This window comes from Penicillium verrucosum (assembly GCF_028828655.1).
Source record: "Penicillium verrucosum strain IBT 35672 chromosome Unknown utg000001l_segment0_segment0, whole genome shotgun sequence".
In the NCBI taxonomy this organism is placed as follows: domain Eukaryota; kingdom Fungi; phylum Ascomycota; class Eurotiomycetes; order Eurotiales; family Aspergillaceae; genus Penicillium; species Penicillium verrucosum.
This window is the reverse complement of record NW_026643210.1, coordinates 100,009-124,280: the sequence shown is the minus strand read 5'-3', so window position 1 is coordinate 124,280 and position 24,272 is coordinate 100,009. Positions and strand designations below refer to the sequence as shown.

At 47.3% G+C, this 24,272-nt stretch overlaps 12 protein-coding genes across 12 annotated transcripts; 6 read left to right on the top strand and 6 right to left on the bottom strand.

The window, feature by feature from the left end:
- Positions 1-543: 543 nt before the first annotated feature.
- Positions 544-2,676, top strand: N7516_000025 (putative mRNA cleavage factor complex component Pcf11; the record flags this gene model as incomplete). The annotated part of the gene is made up of 5 exons (XM_057212747.1): positions 544-708; positions 767-1,186; positions 1,253-2,173; positions 2,224-2,574; positions 2,629-2,676. 5 exons carry the CDS (start codon positions 544-546, stop codon positions 2,674-2,676), a joined length of 1,905 nt encoding a protein of 634 aa, XP_057074630.1.
- A 312-nt stretch (positions 2,677-2,988) lies between these two features.
- Positions 2,989-4,355, top strand: N7516_000024 (Gfo/Idh/MocA family protein; the record flags this gene model as incomplete). Its single annotated transcript, XM_057212746.1, has 4 exons — positions 2,989-3,022; positions 3,078-3,098; positions 3,166-3,696; positions 3,784-4,355. The coding sequence occupies 4 exons, from the start codon at positions 2,989-2,991 to the stop codon at positions 4,353-4,355; spliced, it is 1,158 nt and encodes a 385-aa protein (XP_057074629.1).
- A 380-nt stretch (positions 4,356-4,735) lies between these two features.
- On the bottom strand, positions 4,736-5,718 carry adk1 (adenylate kinase ADK1; the record flags this gene model as incomplete). The annotated part of the gene is made up of 4 exons (XM_057212745.1): positions 4,736-5,141; positions 5,228-5,382; positions 5,445-5,497; positions 5,559-5,718. The coding sequence occupies 4 exons, from the start codon at positions 5,716-5,718 to the stop codon at positions 4,736-4,738; spliced, it is 774 nt and encodes a 257-aa protein (XP_057074628.1).
- A 459-nt stretch (positions 5,719-6,177) lies between these two features.
- On the top strand, positions 6,178-7,438 carry rpn8 (proteasome regulatory particle lid subunit RPN8; the record flags this gene model as incomplete). The annotated part of the gene is made up of 3 exons (XM_057212744.1): positions 6,178-6,418; positions 6,490-6,761; positions 6,839-7,438. The coding sequence occupies exons 1-3, from the start codon at positions 6,235-6,237 to the stop codon at positions 7,436-7,438; spliced, it is 1,056 nt and encodes a 351-aa protein (XP_057074627.1). The 5' UTR covers positions 6,178-6,234.
- Positions 7,439-7,942: 504 nt separating this feature from the next.
- Positions 7,943-8,521, bottom strand: N7516_000021 (uncharacterized protein; the record flags this gene model as incomplete). Its single annotated transcript, XM_057212743.1, has 1 exon — positions 7,943-8,521. The coding sequence occupies one exon, from the start codon at positions 8,519-8,521 to the stop codon at positions 7,943-7,945; it is 579 nt and encodes a 192-aa protein (XP_057074626.1).
- A 145-nt stretch (positions 8,522-8,666) lies between these two features.
- On the bottom strand, positions 8,667-10,909 carry N7516_000020 (ubiquitin carboxyl-terminal hydrolase; the record flags this gene model as incomplete). Its single annotated transcript, XM_057212742.1, is given in 4 exon segments — positions 8,667-9,293; positions 9,305-10,040; positions 10,099-10,511; positions 10,583-10,909. 4 exon segments carry the CDS (start codon positions 10,907-10,909, stop codon positions 8,667-8,669), a joined length of 2,103 nt encoding a protein of 700 aa, XP_057074625.1.
- A 4,086-nt stretch (positions 10,910-14,995) lies between these two features.
- N7516_000019 (MYB DNA-binding domain protein) lies at positions 14,996-15,944 on the top strand (the record flags this gene model as incomplete). The annotated part of the gene is made up of 2 exons (XM_057212741.1): positions 14,996-15,456; positions 15,530-15,944. The coding sequence occupies 2 exons, from the start codon at positions 14,996-14,998 to the stop codon at positions 15,942-15,944; spliced, it is 876 nt and encodes a 291-aa protein (XP_057074624.1).
- Positions 15,945-16,248: 304 nt separating this feature from the next.
- Positions 16,249-17,130, bottom strand: N7516_000018 (tRNA (carboxymethyluridine(34)-5-O)-methyltransferase; the record flags this gene model as incomplete). The annotated part of the gene is made up of 3 exons (XM_057212740.1): positions 16,249-16,717; positions 16,853-16,977; positions 17,035-17,130. 3 exons carry the CDS (start codon positions 17,128-17,130, stop codon positions 16,249-16,251), a joined length of 690 nt encoding a protein of 229 aa, XP_057074623.1.
- Positions 17,131-17,678: 548 nt separating this feature from the next.
- Positions 17,679-18,727, top strand: N7516_000017 (TBCB family protein; the record flags this gene model as incomplete). Its single annotated transcript, XM_057212739.1, has 3 exons — positions 17,679-17,954; positions 18,097-18,316; positions 18,423-18,727. The coding sequence occupies 3 exons, from the start codon at positions 17,679-17,681 to the stop codon at positions 18,725-18,727; spliced, it is 801 nt and encodes a 266-aa protein (XP_057074622.1).
- A 393-nt stretch (positions 18,728-19,120) lies between these two features.
- N7516_000016 (Cupin domain protein) lies at positions 19,121-21,248 on the bottom strand (the record flags this gene model as incomplete). Its single annotated transcript, XM_057212738.1, has 6 exons — positions 19,121-19,347; positions 19,411-19,659; positions 19,721-20,255; positions 20,303-20,889; positions 20,956-21,122; positions 21,187-21,248. 6 exons carry the CDS (start codon positions 21,246-21,248, stop codon positions 19,121-19,123), a joined length of 1,827 nt encoding a protein of 608 aa, XP_057074621.1.
- Positions 21,249-21,567: 319 nt separating this feature from the next.
- N7516_000015 (ribonuclease H2 catalytic subunit RNH201) lies at positions 21,568-22,599 on the top strand (the record flags this gene model as incomplete). The annotated part of the gene is made up of 1 exon (XM_057212737.1): positions 21,568-22,599. One exon carries the CDS (start codon positions 21,568-21,570, stop codon positions 22,597-22,599), a length of 1,032 nt encoding a protein of 343 aa, XP_057074620.1.
- Positions 22,600-22,692: 93 nt separating this feature from the next.
- N7516_000014 (peroxisomal membrane protein PEX16) lies at positions 22,693-24,142 on the bottom strand. Its single transcript, XM_057212736.1, has 4 exons — positions 23,957-24,142; positions 23,859-23,894; positions 22,965-23,805; positions 22,693-22,902 (listed from the first exon to the last, which is right to left on the bottom strand). Exons 1-4 carry the CDS (start codon positions 24,108-24,110, stop codon positions 22,779-22,781), a joined length of 1,155 nt encoding a protein of 384 aa, XP_057074619.1. The 5' UTR covers positions 24,111-24,142; the 3' UTR covers positions 22,693-22,778.
- Between the last annotated feature and the right edge of the window lie 130 nt (positions 24,143-24,272).

The window sequence follows — 24,272 nt, the reverse complement described above, 5'->3', positions numbered from 1 at the left end:
TTCATTTTCCACTCCCCGCATCTGCTTGGTTTTTCGCACGAGGCTTTTCGGCCTAGCATTTCTTCCCTCGTTCCATGACCACCCATCGGCGATTATTTGACTGGAAGGTAGATACAAAAGGGCACTGGAAGGTCACGGGTTGGGTTGGACTGAGAGCAAGCGTTTGAATACTATTGTTTTCTCAATTCTCGCAAAGATAGCTAGCAAGCATTTACAAGTTCCGACTATTTCTCCCTCTTTGCGCTGATCCAAGAGAATTTGTTCCTTGGAACGAGGACAAGGATTAAGAAGAACAGAAGACAGTCTCGATAGCCACAGGGAAAAGGACAGGCAGAAGCCATCCAAAAGGAAGAAGTGAAGAGAAGAAGTGAAGAGAAGAAGAAGAACACAAGACTCAGAGAACAAAGAACAAGAGCAGGAGAGAAAAAACAAGAAAAAAAAAAACAAGAAAACAAGACCACGTGCTGAACTTCGGTTTGATATTGATTTCTCCCCTCGACATCTCTGATAAATCCAGATCACCACTCATCCCACATCGCCATAATGTCCGGCCTCATCTCCGACGAAATTGCGGAGGATTACAAGAGCTCCTTGGAAGATCTAACCACCAATGATGGAATCCAGATCCGTACTTTGACCGTCATTGCCAAAGAAAATACTGAACATGCAATGGCTATCTCTCGGGTCCTGGAGAACCACATTCGATCAGTAGGTGCTCCTGAATTTGTTGTGGCGTAGTACAGGATGAGTACTAACCACTATGTAGACACCACCCCTGCAGAAGCTTCCAGCCCTCTATGTAGCCGATTCCATTGTCAAGAACGTTGGAAGCCCCTACACCCTCTTCCTTGGCCGCAACATGTACCAGACATTCATGAATGTCTATACTCTGGTTGACGGAAATACCCGAAGGAAATTGGATGAGATGCTCAACACATGGAAGCAGCCGGCCCCCGGCTCCCTTGATACACGCCCAGTTTTCCCTCCTGACATCACACGCAACATCGAGAGTGCTCTCATCAAAGCACGCACTGCGGCTTTACAACAACAACAGGCCAGGGCCCAACCGGACATCCTCGGCCGTAGTCGTGGAAATGGGACTCCGACTGGGTGGACCAACAGCCCTACACAGAACATGTCTCGGCCTTCTCAAAACCAGTATCCCAATACTGGTCATTCCAATTCGGTAAGTCTACTTGCATCTGCGTGTCACATGTCACCGTCACATTCAAAGCTAATATGGGCCTCACAGGCACCTCCCCAGACTCATCGACAGGATATCGATTTGAGCTACCTTAATCGAGATGTGGATGCCTTGATCGCCTCTGCAAAGATTGATTTCGCTAACAGTCCTTTTAATCCCGTCTCTCAACAACGTTTGAAAGCGTTGGTGGATCTTCAGGCCATTCTACAGAAACAACAGCTTGCTCCAGATCAGTTGAAACTTGTCCGCGATCAGGTCTCTGCGCTCGCTGCCACAAGACCGCCGTCGGTTGGGCCCAATGCCGCTACGAATGGCTCGACAGTGTCCGCTCCTCCACAAATTCACACACCACCAGCGCAACCAGTCTCACAGCCCCTCCAGCATCTACTAAACCATAACACTCTCGCCGAGCTTATTAAAGCTACCGCTTCACGTCAACAGTCCACCCCGCCACCCCAAATCCCGGCAGCGCTGTCTCAGATGCCTCCGATGCCTCAGATGCCTCCGATGCCCCAATATCCTCACCAAAATGTCCCTCCACAGCCAGCACCGGAGAACCCTCTTATTGCGGCCTTGAGGGCACGTGGACTTCTACCTGGTGGATCGACACCCGCCTCTCCTACGCCTTCGACTTCAACGCCAGTTCCCGGGAGATCTAATTTGCCATTCATCTTGCCCCACGGACTGCAACCTACCACCCCCGCTCCGGCTCAAACTCCAATTCCCTCCAATGGATCCTCCGGGGTCCCCATGAGCACTGCGTCTATGAAGATCCCTCGATTCGGACTTATCGTGTCTCTTTATGATTCCCGACCGAACCGATGTGGAACTTGCGGCCGTCGCTTCTTGACCACGGACGAAGGCAAGGAAATGAAGGCCCGGCATCTGGACTGGCATTTCAAGACCAATCAGCGCATGACCGAGTCCTCCCGGCGGGCTCAGAATCGCAGCTGGTATGTTGACGAAAGGGTATGTTCATCTCTTGTATTTCTTCAAGTTTCATCTCTAACCTCCAACAGGACTGGATCAAATCTCGGGAGGCTGGCGACGAGAATGGCGCTGTGGATCCCCAAACCACCACCGAAGGAGCTGCAGGCGTGGATGGTAATACCAAGCAAGAACCGCCAAAGCCGTGGATTCGAGCTCCAAACGATGCCACTCTCCGCAACACCCCTTGTCCCATCTGCCAAGAGAAATTCGAATCGACCTGGTCTGAGGATGTCCAGGACTGGATCTGGCAAGATGCAACCAAGGTCGGAAGTCGAGTGTATCATGCCAGCTGTTATTCCGAAGTGACCAAGGGCCCTGCACCGACGCGCCAGACACGAACCAGCACACCTGACTCCGTCCTGGGCAAGCGAAAAGCTGAAGTGAGTTTCTTTGGGAGAGTTATTTGAGGTTCAAAGTGCTAACTATATACATAGGGAATTGAATCTCCAAGCCAGAAGACGCGCATCAAGACCGAGATCTGATGATCTTTTTTTGTACCATAGCTCAACAACGTGATTATTCATGCATTGCATCGGGAATAACTCCCTGGCGTTAATTAGCGAAATTGAGTCTTTCTACTTCCAATGAACCGTATCGTGGCTCTATCCATCTATGATCATACATTGTACAAAACCTGCTAAGCTGCTAAGCTGCTAAGCTGCCCCGCTCGGAACATCCCCGCTATATTTTTCCCCATAAATTCTTCTCGGCGTAAACTTGTCCTTTCTTCAATCTGTTCTTTAAACGTTGTCTATTGTTCCCTTGAATTGACTCTACTCAAGTTTACTCCCATCATGGCGCCACACATTATTCGATGGGGTATTATGGGTATGAAACCCTGGTCATGAGAGAAAACAAGAAAAGAATGCTAACTGATTGATAGCTACTGGCTGGATCGCTGAGAGTAAGATCTCACTTTCGCAATATCTTGTATAAGATAAGAATCCATGAAATAACTCATCCCCCAACAGCATTCACAAATGATCTTCTCATCGACCCCAATGTCCGCGATGCCTCTGATGTAGCTCACCAAGTCGTGGCCGTGGCCTCGTCCTCGTCCAAGGAAAAGGCCGAGCAATTCATCTCGGCTCGGGGAATCACAACCCCTTGCTCTGCATTTGGTGACTATGAGACTCTTGTGGCCGACCCCAACGTCGATGTCATCTACGTCGCGACCCCGCACTCCCACCACTACCAGAACGTCAGACTCGCGCTGGAGGCGGGCAAGCATGTTCTCTGCGAGAAAGCCTTTACCGTCAACGCTGCTCAGACTAAGATCCTCATCGAAATTGCCCGCCAGAAGAATCTCTTCCTTATGGAAGCTGTCTGGACTCGCTACTTCCCCCTCAGCATTCAGATCCGTGAGCTCATCCAGAAGGGTGAGATCGGCGAGGTGCTCCGTGTCGTGGCTGATACAAGCTTCGGCGATGATGTTGAGACGAAATGGGGTACCACACACCGCATGGTAAACCCTGATTTGGCCGGTGGTGCTCTCTTGGATTGTAGGTTCTCCGCAATTTTTGCCCATTGATTATTGCCCCCTCCAAGCATGAAAAGACAAAGAACCCCTGACTGATTTGCTCTACTAGTGGGTATCTACTCCCTGACCTGGGTCTTCCAGACTCTATACCACACCTTGCCCCGAGACCAGAGGAAGCCACCTACTGTCACCTCGCAGATGACTCCTTATCACCTCACCGGTGCAGACGAGTCTACAACCATGCTTCTGAGCTTCCCTACAAGCACCCCTTCCAATGGTCCTCACCCGCAACAATCGCACGGTGTGGCGCTGACCAACATTCGTGTCTCTGCTGATCCAGATGAGAAGGGCTCGGCTGGTCCTCCCATCCGCATTCAGGGCACTAAAGGCGAGATCCAGGTGTACGGCCAGCCTTTCCGACCAGAGAGCTACCGCATCATTCCCAAGAAGGGTGCCGGTGAGATCCGTGAGGTCCAATGCCCGTTCCCTGGTAATGGTAAGGGTATGTACTGGGAGGCTGATGAAGTTGCTCGTTGTCTCCGCGATGGCAAGCTCGAGAGTGAGGGATTGCCATTGGAAGAGAGTATCGTGATTATGGAAGTCATGGATGAAGTGCGAAAGCAGGGTGGTTTGATCTATCCTCAGAAGATTGAGTCCACCGAATATCCTCTGCAACTTTAGGTAAATATGAGTTTACATTGGCAAGTTTAAATAATACTAGTATTAGGTGAATACCTACACCACATCTACCCATGTGTGTCGCATTGAACCCTGAATGGAAAGAAAGACTACAAGATTTACCAAAAGATTCAATTGAATGCATACCGGTCTTGAATGTATTCGGTACTCCAAGGTAACCACACATACTATACATGGCGGTCAAGGGGAGAAACCCACGTCTATATGTGGACGAAAACACCAGCCATGCTTCCGGTGTGCCCAATTAAGAAAAAAACATAAAGGGAAAAAAAGGTAGACATCACGGAGCCTGGACTGGTAAATTGTCCCAAATTACCCCCCAAATACCCCTTTTTAAAATGCAATCAATCCAACAGAATTGCTTACTGGCGGAAGACTCCAAGAATGCTCTTCCAGACCTGACCAGGCTCCTGGCTGGCATCAATGCCGCGCCAGATACCGGTCTTCTTGTAGTAGTCGACAACGGGGGTGGTCTGTGCGTGGTAAGTAGCCAGACGCTTGGTGAGGGTCTCGGCATTGTCATCGGAACGCTGGATCAGCGGCTCTCCAGAGACGTCGTCCTTCATATCAGCCTTGGGCGGGTTGAAGATCTTGTGGTACGAGCGGCCAGAGGCAGGGTGGACCAGGCGGCCGGTGATACGAGCCACCAGTAGGGAGTCGTCAATCTGCAGCTCAACGGCATGCTGGAGCTTCTGCTCACGGGCAATGAGCATGTCATCGAGACGCTCAGCCTGCGCAACCGTCCGGGGGAAACCATCCAGAATGAAACTGTCCACCTCTCACGTTAATTCTGGCCGGGTTTCGGGAAGAAAATAAATTTGGGAAGGAAATCAGGGAATTTTGGGAGTACGCACCCGTTCTTGCACTCTGAGTTGTTGTCCAGCTCACTCTTGATCATGTTGACCATGATCTCATCGCTAACGAGACCACCCTGGTCCATGATCTTCTTGGCTTCCTTTCCAAGGTTGGTCTTCTTTGCGACCTGGGACCGCAGCATGTCTCCGGTGGCCTATTCAGGAAATACATTAGCGGGAAGAGCTTATGCTGTACTCAGACAAACTTCCTACTTACCAGGTGGCATGCGCAGTACTTTTCCTTAAGGTTCGGGGCCTGAGTACCCTTGCCTGATTGAAACTGTTAATATCCATTGCCTTTCTTCTCTCCAGTTATAGTTCAATTGCATACCTGCGCCAGGAGGGCCCATCAGGATGATGCGCATCTGCTCGGCAGCGGACTTGGGCTTGCCGCCATTGGCGAGACGGCTCTCAAGCTCGGACACCTTTGCCTCTAGCTGGTGGATGGTATTCTTCAGACCGGAGACGGCATCTTCAGTGATGGGAGCCATTGTGAATTGTAAGAGGGGAGAGGGTTGTAGAAGGAAAAGACTGTCGACGGGGAAACGGAGAAAATGGGGAAAGGGAAGAATCGCAAGGGAACTTAGCGTCCGAGGTTCGGAAAGCACGGGCTTCACGAGACTTATAGTACAAATATTGTAGAGGCGATGTATACAAATTACATCCTGATAATTAATTGAATTTTAGGATTTATACCTGTTTTTTTTTTTATATATATATATATATCTTATAGTATAATCATCTTAATCTATTGATGTACATATGTGTATTCTTTCAAGCTTCCTCTTCACCGGGCAAGGTGGTTGCTTACTAAGTTACCCAGCCTCATGGTGGCGCAGCTCTGTGGCGGAGAGCTCTCAAGAGCACCTGTGCATCATCGCTCTCCATCCACCGCATTCTCCTGTCTCGTGTTGATTTGCTATTTCATTGGATTTTTATTTGATCTACGAGCTTTAAATCGTCCCTTATAGCTCTCGATCTCTTTTCACTTTTTTTTCCCTTTCACGATGCCTGCCACCACGGCGGACACGCTATCCCTCGTCAACCGCTCCGTGACGGTTGCCCCGTTAGTCCTCCTTTCCGTCGCAGATCACTATGGGAGAACGGCAAAGGGTACCCGGAAACGTGTTGTAGGTGTCCTGCTGGGTGAGAACTCGGGTGATAATGTCCGGGTATCAAACAGTTTTGCTGGTAAGTGCAAGCTTCGGTGAATCAACCCCATACAACGGACGAGCTGACATCTGTGTTTCTTATCTCTCTAGTCCCATTCGAGGAAGATGAAAAAGACCCATCAGTGTGGTTCTTGGATCACAATTTCGTTGAGTCGATGAGGGATATGTTCAAGAAAATCAATGCTCGCGAGAAGCTAGTCGGCTGGTACCACTCGGGTCCTAAGCTGCGCGCTTCGGATTTGGAGATCAATGAGCTCTTCAAGAAATACACGCCCAACCCTTTGCTGGTTATTGTCGATGTACAACCGAAGGAAGTTGGCGTGCCTACAGATGCTTACTTCGCCGTGGACGAAATCAAGGATGTAAGTTTACATTGAATCCGAGGGAAGCATCCATCAGGCCACCATGGCTAACCAAGGCTATTTTTTGTTACATTCAGGATGGCACAACAACCTCCCGAACATTTGTGCACACCCCGTCGATAATCGAGGCAGAAGAAGCAGAGGAGATTGGCGTGGAGCACCTCCTCCGAGACATCAGGGACGTCGCAGTCGGCACACTTTCCACCCGTATCACGTCGCAGCTGCAGTCACTGCAAGGATTGCATCTGCGGTTACGCGATATCGGCCAATACCTCCAGAAAGTTCTCGACAAGGAACTTCCCGTCAACCACGCCATTCTGGGTAACCTCCAGGATGTTTTCAACCTCCTTCCCAATCTGTCTACCCCACCGGCGACTCAGCGGACCAACGGCCAGGAGACACAGCTTGAGAACAGCGAGTTGGCACGGGCCATGAGTGTCAAGACTAATGACCAATTGATGGCTATCTACATTAGCAGCTTGATCCGTGCTATCACGGCTTTCCACGACTTAATCGATAACAAGATCCAGAACCGACAACAGCAAGAGGAGAGTGACACCAAGCGGGACCAGGAGGTCAATGGAACTAAGGGAGAAAAGGATGCCAAGAAGGCCGGTTCGCCAAATGGTGACCAGAAGGAGGAGCAGGATAGCTCCGACAAGAACAAGAAGAACTAAGGGACTCTTAATTTATTCTCTTACGGAAAGAATTGTCAATCCAATGAGTAAAGCATATGACATTTCAACCTGGTTTTTGTTTTTGTTTTTTTTTTGTTTTTTCTCTTCCTCTTGTATTAACAGACCAAGTCTGTCCATTTCGCACAGCGAACCAAGACCTTAATTTCTCTGTAAGATGTATATTTAACTACATCTAAAGTAACAATACTGCCCATTGGCGTGTCTACCATGCAATCATCCTGCAATTTTAAGGGCACCGGGACAAGTCCCCATTCGTGGCCAGCCGACTTCTTGTGTTCCAAGCAATGATCAATGATTGCCCGGGCACAGGCAGATGGTTCATGTGGAATGGACAAGGGTCTGTAGGACCTGTTGTCATCTGCGGATACCTGGGATGGGTTCTCAGATGGGCACTTCAGCAGCTGCCACGGGGCCAAGGACTCTTTGCCCCGATTCATGATATTCGTACATCAATTTCCGTTGACGTGTCAAGAGCCAAGCAAATCAACCACCCCAACCAGCACACCAGCCTGCCAATTCCTCTTTGGAAACGACGAATCTGCCATCCTCATCAACTTTGAACAGCCCAGGGCACCGTGTATATAGAATACAGGCTAGGATATGTTTGCAGGTAGGAGGCGACACCCGCGCCGTACCACGAGCTAGCGTTCCGCCAAATGAGTAGGCCAACTGATTCAGTTCGTTTGTCGGATGATTCGCTGGGAGCTGAGAGTCTCGGTATGCAGACAGGGTAAATGTAGGACAACTGCAATTCCAGGCATGCAGCCGAACCTCGTAGCCCTTTTCTTGGGAAACTGATGAACCCGGAAGTGAAGGCGGCGCCGAGGCAGATATCACAATAAAAATATCTTCTTGGGTATTCTCTAGGGATGTAGCAGATTGATCTGAGCACACAATTCGATGGACTAGTTTGCGGTCGAGAATATCAAGGGCAGGAAGGAAGTCATTTGGGAATAGACAGTGTAATGTCAACATGAGTGGTTTGAGGGTCTTTGAATGTCCATTTTGGGCCAATTCTGTGATCAAACGATCGAGGAAGATTTGAGGAGAATTAGAATCCATTTAATGTGATGGGAAAGAAGAAAGAAGAGGTGAAGAGAACATGAAGATTGAAAAAAAAAAAAAAAAGAAAGAAAGAAAGAAACTAAAAGAACAAAAAGAAAGTCCCAAGATATCCAAAATGCTCAACTCCCCAACTTCCCAACTTCTACTTCTTCCCCTTCTTCTTCTTCACCTTCACCTCCTTCTCCTTTTCCTTTTCCTTTTCCTTCTCCTTTTCCTTCCCATAATCCTTCACTTTAGCTTGTACCTTTTTCTTTAATTTAATAAATGTCGATGCTTTTTTCTCAACTTCTCCTTCATCTACCTTCTCCTTCTCTCCCCTCTTCCTCTTCAGTCGATTGTAGCTCATTCCTTGAACTTCAAGATCCAACACCTTTGGTCCTGTTCCTGCTTCTTGAGTCAAAGTTATACGAAGTCGTCCACGATTTTGAGTCCAGTCGACTATATCTTCATTGAAATCGGTACCAATCTCAGAATCAATGGCAATAGCAGTAGTCGAAGTCTTTGGTGTTTGGGCTGCAAGGGTTGCAAGGGTTGTAAGGGATGTAAGGGCTGTAGGGGCTGTAGGAGCTGTAGGGGTTGTTTCCCTCTTCTTCTCCCATTCATTTGCCCATTTCTCCCACTCGTTGCGCCTCGCATCCGCTGAGCGAGCTATATAGCTATCGACAACTTTGGGAACCATCACATCCAGTAACTTCCCTAATTTCTTGGGATCAAAGATATTGAAGCCCGATTCAGGGACAGGACCCTTAGGTGCAGGATTCTCAGAATCCTCAGGTGGACCAGAATCAAAATTCGAGAACACCCCCCGTCATCCCCGCCATCCAACGGAACGGAGTCGATCTCCATGATATCGTGTTCAGGGGGTGGCTCTGTCTGAGGGATCTGTGCCTCTGAGGGTGTCTGTACTTCGTCGTCCGTGGGTAACCGGCGATATGTAAAGAGATAACCGGTGGCGAGATGGTTCGGGTTGCCTTCAGGCCCTTCGGGGTCCCAGTCCAAAATTTGGATGTCATTTGCCTGGCTCCATTTATCTCCTTTACCTTTAACACCGATACTGTAGTGACCTTGTGTTACATCGCCGCCATGATGCAAGACTATCGAGGTCAATTTATACTGGATGACTTTTCGTTCGTTGCTCCAGCGTTCATCCATGAACCGTGTCTCGATATTTAACTCCTCGGTCAGATATACGTGAGTGTCGATCTTCTCGCCCATCACACTGGTGCGGTTGAGCTGGACCAAGAGAAGCTCAGGGAAACTTCCAATTTGATCTCTGGCTGTCTTGTTGCCTCCACAATCCGCACACTCATCGAAATCATCCTCATGATCAAAGTGATTTTCGATTACGTCGCTCAAAGTAGGCTTCTCGGGGAGTGTATCGCCCTCCTCTCCGGATAAGTTGATCATCATAAACCGTTGCTGTCTTGAGATGTATTTCGGTTTACAAGGGTTTTCCCCGTCGCATCTCATCACCATGATCAGTTCGACCTCGAGCATATCTTCCACGTCTTCTTTCCTGGAGTCTCAAGTCAGTCTTCTAGGGATATGAGGGATATGAGGGAGAATCAACATACATCATAGGCTTGGTGCTATTTTTGATCGCGGCGTAAAGCACGTCAAAGTACTCTGCCGGGTCTTGTTCCGAGTCTACCCCAGCAGGTTTCCAACCTTGCAAGAGCGAGTGTGTTAAAGCTTCAAAGGTAGGCATCCAACTTTCAGTTGCAGTTTTACCTGCCCAATACCCTTGGGCAATCTCAGCCAGTTGACAAACCGGGCATGCACTGGGACCGTCTTCAGATGAACCCCGAAGGCAAACATGACCCTTAGGGGCATGGTGATCCTTGTACCAGATGAGCCAATTGTAGAATACGGGCATATGTAGAATCATTTGAAAGACGACATTTCGATAACAGTCCACTCCGTCATTTGGAAAGCCCACGGTAGTCTTCTTGGGCAAGTCGGGAGGCCAATATGTGGGGATGACGGTCTATTCCTTTTTGTTAGTTTGTCGATGTTTGAATGAGGTTGAATGAGGTTGACTCGAGGGTGACCACTTACTCTCAGTGTCCTTTTCTCCTTTCCTGACTTGATTCTTGGTTCTGTTAGGTCTTCCACTTCCATTTCCATTTCTTCTTCTTCTTCTTCTTCTTCTTCTTCTTCTTCTTCTTCTTCTTCTTCCATCTCTTCTTTTATCTCTTCTTCCATCTCTTCTTCTTCTTCTTCTTCCATCTCTTCTTTTATCTCTTCTTCTAGCTCTTCTTCTAGCTCTTCTTCCAGCCCTTCTTCCATCTCTTCTTCTAGCTCTTCTTCTAGCTCTTCTTCTAGCTCTTCTTCTAGCTCTTCGGATACCTCCTCTGGCTCCTCGACTTGTTTAGGTTGGGCCATGATAGAATATGAAGGGAATAGATGATGATGTGAAGCTCTCCCTTGAGGGATTCGCGGTTTAATTTATTTATCTTGCATTGCGACTGTTTTTCATTGTTTTCATCTCGAAAATAAAAAGATGGGTTTCAACTTGGAATTGAAAGAATTCCATGATCGAACCAATGAATCCACGGGATGAAGACAGTGATCAAAGAAAGTCAAGGGAATCTATTGAGTCCACACCAGAGGCACTCATTCAACTTTCATTCAACCATCATTTTGGATTATTTTGTTTCTTTCATGGATTTCCAGTTCCACGATATTACATTTGAGTCGAAGTCGGCTTGTATCCCTACAACAAAGAAATATAAGAAATCAATATCCTGAGAAGGATTATGCCCACTAAATATAGAATAAATAGAGGCAGTTCATAATGATCAAAGAGAAAAAAGTTGAAAAAAAGTTGAAAAGGAATGTGGTGAGTTGGGCAGAGATCAAATTTCCCGTCAAATTTCAGGGCTCAGTGGGACCCTAAATGAGTTGAAATCAATTTCCTTTTTATGTTGGATGTTGTATTGGGGGGGATTTGTTTTAAGAGAATGTTCGAGACCAGTCTATCAGGATAATCTTAACTCTATAAGTTATTGTAAGTAGGAGAGTATTTACGGACAACATATAGTTATGTTGTGTCTAGAAGAGCCTTGGACCCCCACAAGACAAGTTGTTTCAGATGTGGAGCCAAATGAAATAGACGAAATAGGATTCTAAAACTTGATGATTGACATATCCAGAGATCCGGCCGAAAGCTATACCGTACCTTGTCCTTTTATATATCGAGGTTTCATCTGGTACTTTGTGTAAGGATATGTTGGTATATGGTGAGTTATATGCATGGATTTTGAGATACATCACTCTCGGAAACAAGGATGAACCTGCCCTGATGATGCATAGCAAATATTATATATATATATACATATACATACCAAAAGTAAGGTATTGACAGCAGGGTTCCTCGCATCTACCGAAGATCCACCGTTGAGCGCATTGCCCCCAAATCCAAACGGTTGAGCGCCACTTCAGCTGAAGCAGATGATCTCAATGATCCAAGTGGAACTCTCCAAATTCTCCGTTCACAGTGCATATGTGGCTACCTGGTAGGTACATACATGAGGTTTGTCTCTTGAACCTATTAGCTCCAAGAGAAACCCCCCTAATATCAATACCCAAAATCATCGAAATGAGCAAAAGGACCAAAAGGACCAAAAGGACCAAAAGGACCAAAAGGACCGGAAAAGGACAACCAAAATAATGAGCTTCAAAATCAAAATCCACCCAAAAAAAACCGGGTCCAACGGGTGCGTGTCAGATAGTTAGGGCGATCGCGACAATAAATAGAAAAGAGAAACACTCCGCGCAACGCCACCAGCTCGTCGCTACCACTTAAGTCATTTAGTTCGATGATCTGACGTTTGCCCCTCCTTGAAACTCCACACCGTTATTTCTTTATGGTTGGTTGAGCTTTCCTCCGTACACCGTTAGGGAGACATTCTGTGCGTATCATCACACTTGGCTTCTCCTTCCCGTGTCTGACTACCTAAGACCTTTTGTCAGAGGAGACATGACCTGAATTCTTTCTCATACCTTTTTTTTTTTTTTTATGTATATATGTATAGATATTATATATATATATATATATATATAGTTATAGATATATCCTAATTCTTACCTTGTCTTCTCCCCCTTCGGACATACCTCGGGTTATTGGTCTACGGATTGTCCCCGTTGCTCCAAGCGGGTCATAAGGTCGATGAAGCTGCTGCTGAACGGGGCGTGTCTGTGCTGACTCCCAAGCCAAGGGAGGCAACGATCGCCCTGCGAACGTTGTACATGATCCACTTCCACACGTTCAACTCTGCCTCTTTTTGTTACCTGACTGGGAAAGTTGATAGACGAGATTTGGAGGGAAGTAGGAACAGGAAGAGGGATGGGTTGCTGATCCTCGGTGCATTGACCGAATGGATGTTTCAGGGGAAAAAAAAAAAAAAAGAATTAAAAAAAAGATCGTCGTAGAAAAGGGGAGGTCATATAATATACTCCGTACCTCGTTTAGATATAATTATATATATATATATATATAAAATAATAAATAATATAAGGATCCTGAGAAAGGAACTCGTGTTCGGTCTAGGCGTCTGCCCGGTTTCTGGGTCCAACGGGCATGACGTGTCTAGAATTTGGGAAATTAGTAGGATATTGGTAGGAAATTGACAGGATATTAACAGGAAATTGATAGGAAATTGACAGGGCTATTTAACGGAAATTAAAATGACCCACCAGTCCCTTAAATCTTGGAAATGCGTGAACGCGTGCCCCGTCGTTCAAGAGACGGTTCTGAGACCTTAGCCTGGGCCTTGAGGATAATTATCTTAAATCTACTTGGTCTACATAGTATAGCATAGGGTTCCCTTGAACTTCATCGATATATGTAAAAAAAAAGGAAAAGATGTTACATGCTCGATTCAAATTTCACCACTTATTTTGTATATATAACCATATATAACTACCTAGGTATATATAACTATAGTATATATAACTTATAGTTATATAATATATAATGTATATTGTATGAAGAAACACATGGGACACCCGAGGGTCGGGAACCCGGAAAAGCCCCGCAAAGAGCAAGGGGAAGAACCTTGAAAGTGAAGAGAAAAATCCCCGACTGGTTCCCAGGTTGAGATAGAGTAAAATCCCCGTGAACACGTCAAGTTACAAACAGCAAAGCCGTTAAAACGATCTGGAACTTTTTCAGTTGGGGCTAGGCCCTGGACCGGAGAAGACCGTTCTCATTTAACCAAAGGGTGATGCGGGTCCCCGGGGTTTATTATTATTTATTTATATTTATATTATATTATTATATTATTTAGGATTTAGGATTTAGGATTTAATATATTAGTTATATATTAATTTAGTTGGATATTGAACACCTAGGTTATAGGTATTTTTCAGATTTCCTAATTTCTAGAATTACAATCAACCCCCTCCTATTCTACCAATTAGGATTAATTAGTAGAATAGTAGAATAGTAGAATTAGTTAAAGTAGGTAAAGTAGTCAAAAATAGTAAAATAGTATTTTGTTGTATTTAGTATTTGTATTAGTAGTATATGTACTCCGTAGCCCTGGAGGTTGCCCCTCTTCCTTTTCTGGGTTAGTATGAAACTCTGCAGGTCATATCAAACATTTACCGTCTCTACTTTGTATAACTCGTTAGTGAGTTACTTGGGTATACTGTTAACTAGTTACTTACCTAGTCTAGTACTTGGTAGTTCAATCAGTTATAGTATAACTATTACTATACTATTTACTATCCAGATATCATTCTATATACTATATACACTTCAACTCTCAAGAGACCCAAGTTAACAAAAAAAGAAATAGAACTATAAAAATAAAATCTAAAATAAAAATAAAATAAAAACACAACTGACCGCATCTTTAATTTAAAAACCCCCAGTGGATATGTATTTTTTATTTACCCTCTGTCACAACCGTTACCCTTAATAGTCCACAGTCCACCCCCCCAACGGTCTAAGACTCTTCTTTTCTCCTCTCTCTCTCTCTTCTTGTCAAGATAGGTTTAGATCAGCTGTCACTTCTGGATTCGTTTCACCTTTTTTCAAGTGAATGCTTCCTATGGTCCTTTTCCTTCTCCCTTTTCTTCTGGAATTCTACAATTGACTCTCTTCATTAACATACACTCCCATATATCCCATATACTTCCTTCCTCCCCCCCTTCATCTCCTCATTTCTATTCTTTCTAATTCTCTGATATCCCAGAGAGCTCCAAGGATTCATTCCAAATTTGGAAAAAAGAAAAGAAAAAAAGAGATTGAAGATTCCACTATTGATTTGGGACGTTTGATCGTTCTGTCGTCATATTTGGGACAAGACTTGGGATCACGAGAACCTTCCGGCTTTTCTCTGTTTGTTTTTTTTTGTTTCTGGTTTTTTCTTCTTCTTTTTCCCTTGCCCCTTCCCCCTCTAGTCGGGGAAATCCCCCTGCCGCTTTGTTTTCTATTCTATTCAACGGTGCTCATCCGCGCATATGATTGCGTTACAAAATCGGCCTATACTGCCTCCAGTCAAAGTGGATATCTCACTGCTACTCAAGCCCCAAGATGAGGAAGAAACCGCCCCGGCTCTGAACACCGGGTACCCACCCAGAACCATAGGGCCACCATTGGGCTTAGGTCCCATGATGACTATGCCGGGCCCGGCTGCCATGGCCATGCCACCCTTGACCAAGACTGGCCCATCGGGTGCTGCCAAGCGTCTACAGCCCTCGCACACTTCCGAATCTCCAGCAAAGAAACAGTCCAAGTGGTCGCCAGATGAGGATGCTTTGATCATCGAACTGCGTGGCAGTGGGATGAAGTGGGAGGATATCAGCAAACGACTCCCCGGCCGCAGTGCCATCAGTTGCCGTCTTCATTATCAGAACTACCTGGAACGTCGAAGTGAATGGGATGAAGATAAGAAAAACAAACTAGCCCGTTTATATGAGAGGTAGGTCTTGGGAAGGGGAAAAGCATCTCGGAAAAGGAAAACAAATCCACTAATCTCACACTCATCTGAATAGATTCAAAGCCGAAATGTGGTCCAAGGTAGCGGAGGAAATGGCTATCCCATGGCGTGCAGCAGAGGCCATGCACTGGCAGCTGGGGGAGCAAGAGATGGCTCGACGCGCAGGCGTAGTGCCATTTTCTCTCTCAAGTGCTGCCATCGATCCCCCCACCACCAGAACCCGCCGCGCCAGCACTTCTCTATCCCGGCCGAGAAAGGGATCCTCCTCACGCGCAATCCCAAGTCATCTGCCCGGCCTTCCACCTCAACTTCCCTCCCTCGAAGAGCTCACTGCAGGCGTTCCTGCATACGCACCCGCTCCACCTCCCCCGAGAGAGTTCTATGGAATTGGACGACCCCCGGATATGGGAATTCCCCCACCAGGTCTCATGGGACCCCACCTTGGCATGCCTCCTCGAACCATGCCCTAGGGATGAGATGACGAAGATGACGCCTATACGTCTTTCCTTGAGTTTCCCCTCTTGTTTCTTGTTTCTTTTCTTTTTTTCCCCCTGTTTTCCTTTTGTGGTTTTCTGTTACGAATTGCATAGCGCCGGATGGAGGTATATCGTGATTTGTGGGGATACTGAATCGTATAGATGATTTCTACCCCTCGGTGTTTGTTGCGTTCTTTTCCTTTGTTTGCAGAAATTTTGGCGGGGCCAGCAAGTGCGAATTGATGTGTTTTTTCCCCCATGACTCCGAGGCTGGTTCTCGGAGTGCATATCACATTTTTTAAACGTCATGGGCCGTTTTGGGGGTTGCGATTGCCCACCAGTTATCTTTCTCGTACCCGGATTCTAGCACACGACCGCCAGCATTGCCGATATCACGCTCCAGTTCGCCTTCAGCGTACAGGTGGTAGTAGCGATGGAAAGTCTGGGGTTGATCACCCTTACGAACCCAGGGAACCATTCGATCTTGCTCATCACCCTTGTCCCAACCTCTACGGCTGTTCTTTTGCTCAAGAGCCCAGGCATAGATCAGGATCTGCCCACCTTCCTGCGTCTCTGAACCATGCTTCACAGTTCGCAGGATCTCAGCGACGGCTTGGACTCGCCGGGCTGGAGTGGAAAGATGATGCACCACCGCGATTGAAATGGCAAAGTCAAAGGTTGCATCCCGGTGTGGGAGGTCAAGAATATCGGCCACTACAGTCGAATGTGGCTGGTGCTGCAGAGCAATCCGAGCCAGGTTTTCAGATCTGGCGTTGGGTTAGCCCAGACCAAGCTAAAGGGATACAATGGATGGCATGGTATCCCAAGGAAATAAAGCAGTTTATAGAAAATCCGAAAATCCAAAAATCCAAAAAATTCAATAATTCATATCAAACACATACCTATCTGAAGCAATGATAAAAACATCTCGATTGACCATCAGGTTTTTGCCATTACCACACCCTACATCTAGACCCACTGCGCCTGGTGTTAGGCCCGTGAGGAATCGCTCGACTATTGGCCATGGCTGGGAAATTGGTTAGCTGGGAACCCGGGGGTTTGAGGTAGTGACTTCTAAACACACTTTGTAACGGGTAGCGGAGAAATGCTGAGCAATCTCTTGGTACACCTCATGGACATTTTGCTGTTCATACGCTTCGCCTGTCTGTTGGGAGGCCATGATAACTCTCGTTGTGAATAAAGTGGGAGCTGTTGATGAAGTTGAAAAGTCAAGCGAGAACGGATATCACGTGGCTCGCGATTTGTAACGCATAATATCTACATCATTATATTCGGGTGATGTTGAATAATTTTATAGATGTAGAATAAGAAAGGTATTAAGTATCAAGCTTGAATTATGTCGAGTTTGACTGTATTAATATACATACAATCATATATATAACTATATATAACTAGGTTGGAATTGCTCTATGGATTTCCTACAGAACGTTGACTTCAACATGCTACATCCCCGTTTAGGCAATTGTTTATCTATTTATCTATATAACATGCACTGTTTCACTTGTCCTCCATAAAGGTCATAAGATCATTTGCCAATTCCATTCTGAACTGCGTGTAGCATCAAGCGGTGCCTGAGCTGGCGGTACCTGCTTACTAACAATGTGCTTCTTCGATAACTAACTGGTTATATTCCTTTTCCATAACTAGCCCACTCTAACATTTCTTTTAGAACACACAAACGCGAAACAATTGATACATAGAGACAACATGGCGTTCCAGCCTACTCCGATGGATATCTCCGTCATCATCACCAATGCGGCTCTAGCAAAGCCTGGGGATTCGGAGCCTCGATTCCTGACTGAGCGCCGAATCACCCCAACCTGGACGGTGATGCAGGTCAAGGCAAAGTTGGAGACCATGACGGGAATTCCACCAGGATGCCAGCGCCTGCGGGTGAAAGTCCCCGGTCGACCTGACCAGTGGGCCGATGGAGACGACCGCCTAATTGGGGATTGGGGTTTGGTGAAGGGGTCGGAGATCGAGGTTGGTTCTCTTTTCTTTCTCTTTAACTCTACTCTGACTGCTTTACCGGGAACAAAGCGCCATGTTTCCTTTGATTCAAGTTGTCAGGGAAGGAGCTCTATGTTACGAATTCCGAGTATATGTTGATTTGTATCCTCACCAGGTCAATGACAGTCGCCCACAAACCATGCGGGCTAACTTCACCGACTTGTCATCGGTCGAGAAATATGTGTTGCCAACCAAGACATATGAAGCCCGTTCGGACTCTGTATTAGCTTGGAAGAGGAGTCAGAAGCTGGGTCGGTTTGATCCTAACGCTCTATCCCCTGAAGATGCTCTACGCCATCAAGTTGAGAAAGACCAACACGAGGTTCAAACGAGAGGTTCGTTGAAACAAACACACCTCGAGTGTCTGCGATTTTCATTTTTTTCATTTTTTTTTCAAAATCTTTTTCCCCAAAATCTTTTCAACTGACCACATCTTGGCAGGAATCACTATTACTAAACGAGCTATCGCTTTGCCTTCATCTCCACCGCATATTCGACGCGGCACGATCCGCTTTGTTGGACCTGTTCCGACTATTCCTATTACCGGTCCGGGTCGTGAGCTGCAACAGAATGCAGAACTTCCGGCAGATCTCCAGCCAATCTGGGTCGGAATTGAGCTTGACGAGCCGATGGGGAAGAATGACGGTAGTGTGGGCGGACAGCGCTACTTCGAGTGCTTAGGCACCAGGGGTGTATTTGTGAAGCCTGAGAAGGTTGAGGTTGGAGAGTTCCCCCATTGGGTCTAGACGACGACCTAGATGACCTAATGGAAGAGATTTGATATCCATGGATGGGATACATTTCGATATTTTTCGAATGAGCTTCTGATTCTCTCCGTTGCTCGTCCACCACCAATTATCACCAATAGATACTGCATAATTAACCGGAGGTACAGGCGAAGAAGAAAAAACAAACAAAAAAAGCGCCAAATTCCCTGGTAATAGTATGAAAAAAAAAACCCCAAATCGCTGAAAGAACTAATAACAATAAAAAAAGACATTTAGACGCCCACAAAAATAAAATTTCAGGGTATCCACGTAGAAAGAGAAAAAAAAAAAAAAAAAAAAGTATCATGGCGCGTTGTCAATGCCTACAAACATGAGAACAGGAGTTGGAGGCCAGAGAGCTAATAGAAGTGATCATTTGCCTGTCTTCTTCTGCTTGCCCTTGGGGCGACCCTTGGCTTTCTTAGCAGGGACATGAACAGGAGCGGTAGGAGTGTCGGCTTCGAATTCGCTCTCAGGGCCAACATCATGAGACATCTGCGGTGCGTCGTCTTCATTCTCGTTCTCATCGGGGACACAGCCTTGGGTGAAGAAAAGCCGAGCCTCTTTTTGATGGGTGTTTGCAAAGCTATAATAGTTACCTAGAGATAGGATCACCGGTGTCAGTTAACTGATACGAAGAAGCCAGGGGAAATAAGACTCACCACGAGGAACTTGGAAAACACAACCCTTTCCGGCACTAAACTGGACACCTGAGATATCCACTTGAACACGCCCGTGACAGACATAAAAGACCATGTGCATTTTCTTCGAGTTCTTAGGTTTCTTGACTCCATCAGGTGGGAGCTCCACAACTCCAGACCCGATGAATGACGAGCTGAGCAGCTTCGCAAATCGGAATGTCGAGTCTTTGACTTCTCTGGTTTCGATTCCAGAGGGAGCATATGCAATATCTGTATATCAAGATGGACTTAGTAAAAGGAACTAACTATAAAGGGGTGGAGGGGTTCATACCTAGGACTTCCTCCTCTTTCGAACTGGTCTGTGTTTTCCTGTCCCATTTAAGAGTGTAGCCATGAAGAACACCGCCTTCCTTCTCCCAGAGATCAACATCCTCATCCTCGTCTGAAGAGTCATCCTTTGGTTTCTTGGACTTAGACTTGTGAGACGTTGAGCGTTTCCCCTTCTTCTTCTTCTTTTCAGGCTCTTGCTCCTCGGTGCGAATTACCTCTTTAATGGTTGAAAGAGGGTATCGATGCCCCTCAGTTGCCTCCCCATCACCAAAGACGCACCGTTCATTGCGCCAATATGCTAGTGGTCGGACCGAAACCCGCCCAGATCGAGTGTGAGTCGCACTGTTGTCGGTAGGATTCTCACGCTTGAGGATATACAAACTTCGGCCTTTCAAAGGGCCTGTGCGGTTGGCGTAATTCTCCACCACTCGATCCAATTCCGGTTCTAAAGGTTCACGCACCGGTGGAGATGTCTTGGTGTTCCGCTTTTTGGTTGGTCGGGGGTCGACATCTTCTTCGACATTACGGCGCTGAGACTTTGGACGTCCGCGCGGTGCGGGGGTTTCGCCTGATCCTTGTCTACCTTGGCGATCTTTGATGCGGCCTTCTTTGTTGACTTGGAGGCCACAGCGGGTTCTTCAGGAGGCGGAGTCGTGTCAGCCGTAGATGAATGGTCGCCATGATCATCTTGTTGGTCTTGCCCGGGAGAATCGGGTAGTTCCTCTGCAACAACTGAATCTGAATCGATATTTAGACTGTCGCCGAAATTTTGTTGTACTGCAGTGAATGCATTGGCGTTCTCGTCGCCGTCGGAAAAGTCGGAAAAGTCATGTATGGCTGCGGGCTCAAATTCTGCTGCTAGTTGGGCTTTTGTAGTAGGTTTTTGCCGTGTGCCATTCTTCTGGTTCGAGCGTCCCACGTTCACCGAGCGAGTGGAAAGAGGAGATGGATCTTGACGCGATTCTGCCTGTGCGCCCGCGTAACCTTTGCCGTCGGACGGACTAGATGACTCGACTTCCTGCGGGTCTGGAGTTGATTGCAACGCTGGAGTCCTCCGCGGGGACCCAGTGAGGCCAGTCTTCATCGGTGACCGCGCAGCAGGCGGGGGGAGAAAAGAGGTGCGTGACCCATTTGTGCCTTTGAGGAAGTCCATGGGATCTGGCGCATTGCCTATAGAATTTGCATATCAGCACGCAATGAGTCGGCAAAATATAAGGCGATACTGCATTGGCCCACCTTCATCCATTGACATGCCCTCGGATCCAACTGAAGATTCATTTTCCACGTCTTCTTCAAAGTCATTCAACTCCACAGGCGATTTCTCAGGAGATGAAAAGAGACCGTCTACTTCCTCCATTCCATGTTCATCGCGTCGACCTTCTTTCAGAGATATACCAGTGCGCCTAGACGGGAATCAGTATAAATGTCTACCTAGGTAGTGAAATTGCCGATGACATATTCATTCACCTTCCCTTAGTTCCCACATTGGAGTAGTCGAAGTCGCGGGCCTTTCCGGGCCCTCGTGCCATATTGAAAGTTGAGCACCAGGATAGAATAATCAAAAATATTAAGGAGAGATTTTGAGGAAAAGCCGTTAAAAGAGACCAGAGAGACCGAGAGACAGAGAGAGGCACAAGGTGGAGGGGAGGAATGCGGAATTTAGGGCGGGAAGAGCAACACGCGCGCCCGCTAATCCCGAATGGTCGACGCGTTCAACTCGTTCAACTCGATCTTTTTTTGGTATTTTGCCCTTTTGTACTCCAAAGGTCTTGCTGGTCTTGCTGGTCTTGCTTTTCTTTCTTTTCTTTCTTTTCTTTAAACCCTCTTCAATCTTCATATATGCCTATTATGACAAATGATACTCCCTCTGTTACTCCTCCCAAGGAATCGTCTACCTTTATTCCTCCTAGTGTGATTTCAGATCTCCTTCTCTCCGGCGAATCCTACGCGTACTACACCCCATGCCCAAAAGCAATCACACCCCAAGAGACCTCACCCACAATTCATGATACAGTTCAGAGTACACCATGTGTCTTGGGTGTCGATGAAGCTGGCCGTGGTCCAGTCCTAGGGCCAATGGTCTACGGTGCCTTCTATCTCCCTCTTGATCTCCATCACTCGCTTTTGACCGAAAAACATAGCTTTGACGATAGCAAAGTGCTTACACCTGCTGTGCGAGCCAATTTGATGCATCTATTAAATACACCAGGAGACTCATTGTTCGAGTCCTGCGGGTATGCGGTCAAAGTACTGTCGGCGCGCGACATCTCTTCTGGCATGATGAGATCACCCACCGCAGTATACAATCTGAACGCTCAGGCCATGGATGCCACGGTGGAAATCATTCGAGGAGTTGTTGAAGACCGAGGGGTGGATGTGCGAGAGGTATACATTGACACGATTGGGAACCCCGCCACATACCAACAAAAATTGGAGCGAATCTTCCCATCTCTCAAAATCACAGTGGCAAAGAAGGCCGATTCCTTGTATCCCTGTGTCAGCGCCGCCAGTGTGGCAGCCAAGGTGACGCGAGACGTTGCACTGGAAGTCATGTACGAGGCCGTGCTTCGCGCTGAGCAGTCACCTAGCCCAACCCCCGAGACTTGGGGAAGTGGCTATCCTTCGGACTCCAAGTGCGTCGGCTGGCTTCGACGCAACATGGACCCTGTGTTTGGATGGGGCAACGAGTGTCGATTCAGCTGGGGCACTGCGAAGGAGATGCTTGAAATGAAAGGAGGAGCACGAGTCGACTGGCCCGATGAAGAGGAGGAAGGGGCACCTCGGCTGAATGAGTTCTTACTGTCCTCAGCCCCCGGCAAACGCACGGGCAAGGTTGGATTACGGGATTGGTATGGCCACAGGCAAACTGAGATTCTCTGAATGCGAATGCTCCGTGTAATGTGATAATAGACATGAAACTTAATAAAACATTAATGATACCCCTTGCGGTTGCTTCAGCAAGACCGAGAACGGACGAAAGATAGAATAGCATAAAAAGACTCGTAGATAGAAATAATGGGTATCATGGGTGAAAAAGATCTGGGCTCATCTGTGGAAATTCACAGTGTAGCAGTCGAGAAGTAGAAGTTGTCCCAAAGGTATTCGTAGTCCTCCACAACACTGCCCACCAAGTCCAACAATGGCTTGCCTTTCATCTTTCCAGTTAAACTGTGCAGCCATGACCTATTTCACAATATCAGTATTCAAAGGGGAACCTAGAGAGAGAACAGAGTCGGGGTTCTTACTTGGTGATGTTTTCATAGAATGCGCCTCGCATCATCCACCAGCCCATTGACCATCCACGCTTCTTCAGCTCCTCTCGCTCAAGCCCTGTAAGTCCTCGAAGGCCGCCAGCGACCCGTTCACGGAAGTCACGCTTTGCGAGCTGGCGGCAGCCATACTCCATCCCAAATCCAATAAGCCATGGCCGCCAGCTTCGCCTATCACCACGCCACTTTTGCATCGCCATTGCGTAGACAACAGGCCGAAGGATGTATAGAACTTCAGCTAATTGCCCTTGTCCCGTCGCCCGGTGGAGGAGTGCCTTAGGGGGCTTGATGTCATCTGCTGTAAGCACTTTGGAGATGAGATAGTTCGACACATCGTTTACGCCGGGGAGAGACGGAAGGGAAAGTCCTGTGCGAGGCATCGTCCAGCTCAAGTCTGAAGACCGCTCGCTGACCGGAGTGTCCATTCCGTTCCAGTCACTTTGTGGTTCCTCTTCTTCTGTCGTTCTGGGATCTACCTCACGCTCTGGAAGTGGAGGGCTGACAAGTGGTCTGGAGTTGGTCAATCGCAGAAGAAGCAAGCGGCAGACTGCCTTTGCAAATTCAATAAAGATAACCACGCGCCAACGGGTTTTCTGGCCGCGCCGCCGCGCCGCCATCTCCCAGAGAAGCTCGGTATACTGGAGCATTTGTAGCGCAAGAGCTACCTGGCGATAGAGCGAGGAGCGAGAGGTCCAGTATTTGGTATATCGGGAGTGGGGAGTGGGCGGCGGCCGGGGTACAGTCGATGGAAGCCGATCAACAACTCGCGAAACAAGAGAGTCATGGTATAATGATAACAACTGAACACCAGAATGCACTGCAGGGGAGGTCAGTGGACGCGCTCAATGGCAAGTATAATGTGACACTAACCACATTCCGATGGTATCTCTGATTCGCGGTATCGCCCTGATAGAAGGTATTTGTTAGATTCTTCAACAGCTGTATGATCAAACCGAATGAGAACTCACCTGGGATGATATAAGTCAAAGATCTCAGCGCCGACTCGACTTGACCAACCGAGCTAGCGTTCTTGGTCACGAAGTCTTCATAGATAGAAAGCCATTTGGATGGTTGCAAGAGCACCGGAGGTATTGGATTCTGAATATTGCGAACGGATTCCATCTTTAAGCTCCAAGCATGTTGGGATAGCTGTGACGGAGGGGATAAGATCCGGGGGAGGGTGACCTCGGGAGGTTACAGGGGGAGGCACGTGGTCCCGCGTCCGCCAAGATGCGTTGGGCCGAGGTTGATGCTTTGAGCCTTTTCATACTTATATACAACATA

Excerpts from the sequence above, each read along its gene's own strand:
- N7516_000014 (XM_057212736.1), bottom strand. The coding sequence starts at position 24,110 with ATGGAATCCGTTCGCAATATTCAGAATCCAATACCTCCGGTGCTCTTG. Across the intron at positions 23,895-23,956 it reads TTTGACTTATATCATCCCAG|GGCGATACCGCGAATCAGAG; the intron begins GTGAGTTCTCAT and ends ACCTTCTATCAG. Across the intron at positions 22,903-22,964 it reads TTCTATGAAAACATCACCAA|GTCATGGCTGCACAGTTTAA; the intron begins GTAAGAACCCCG and ends ATTGTGAAATAG.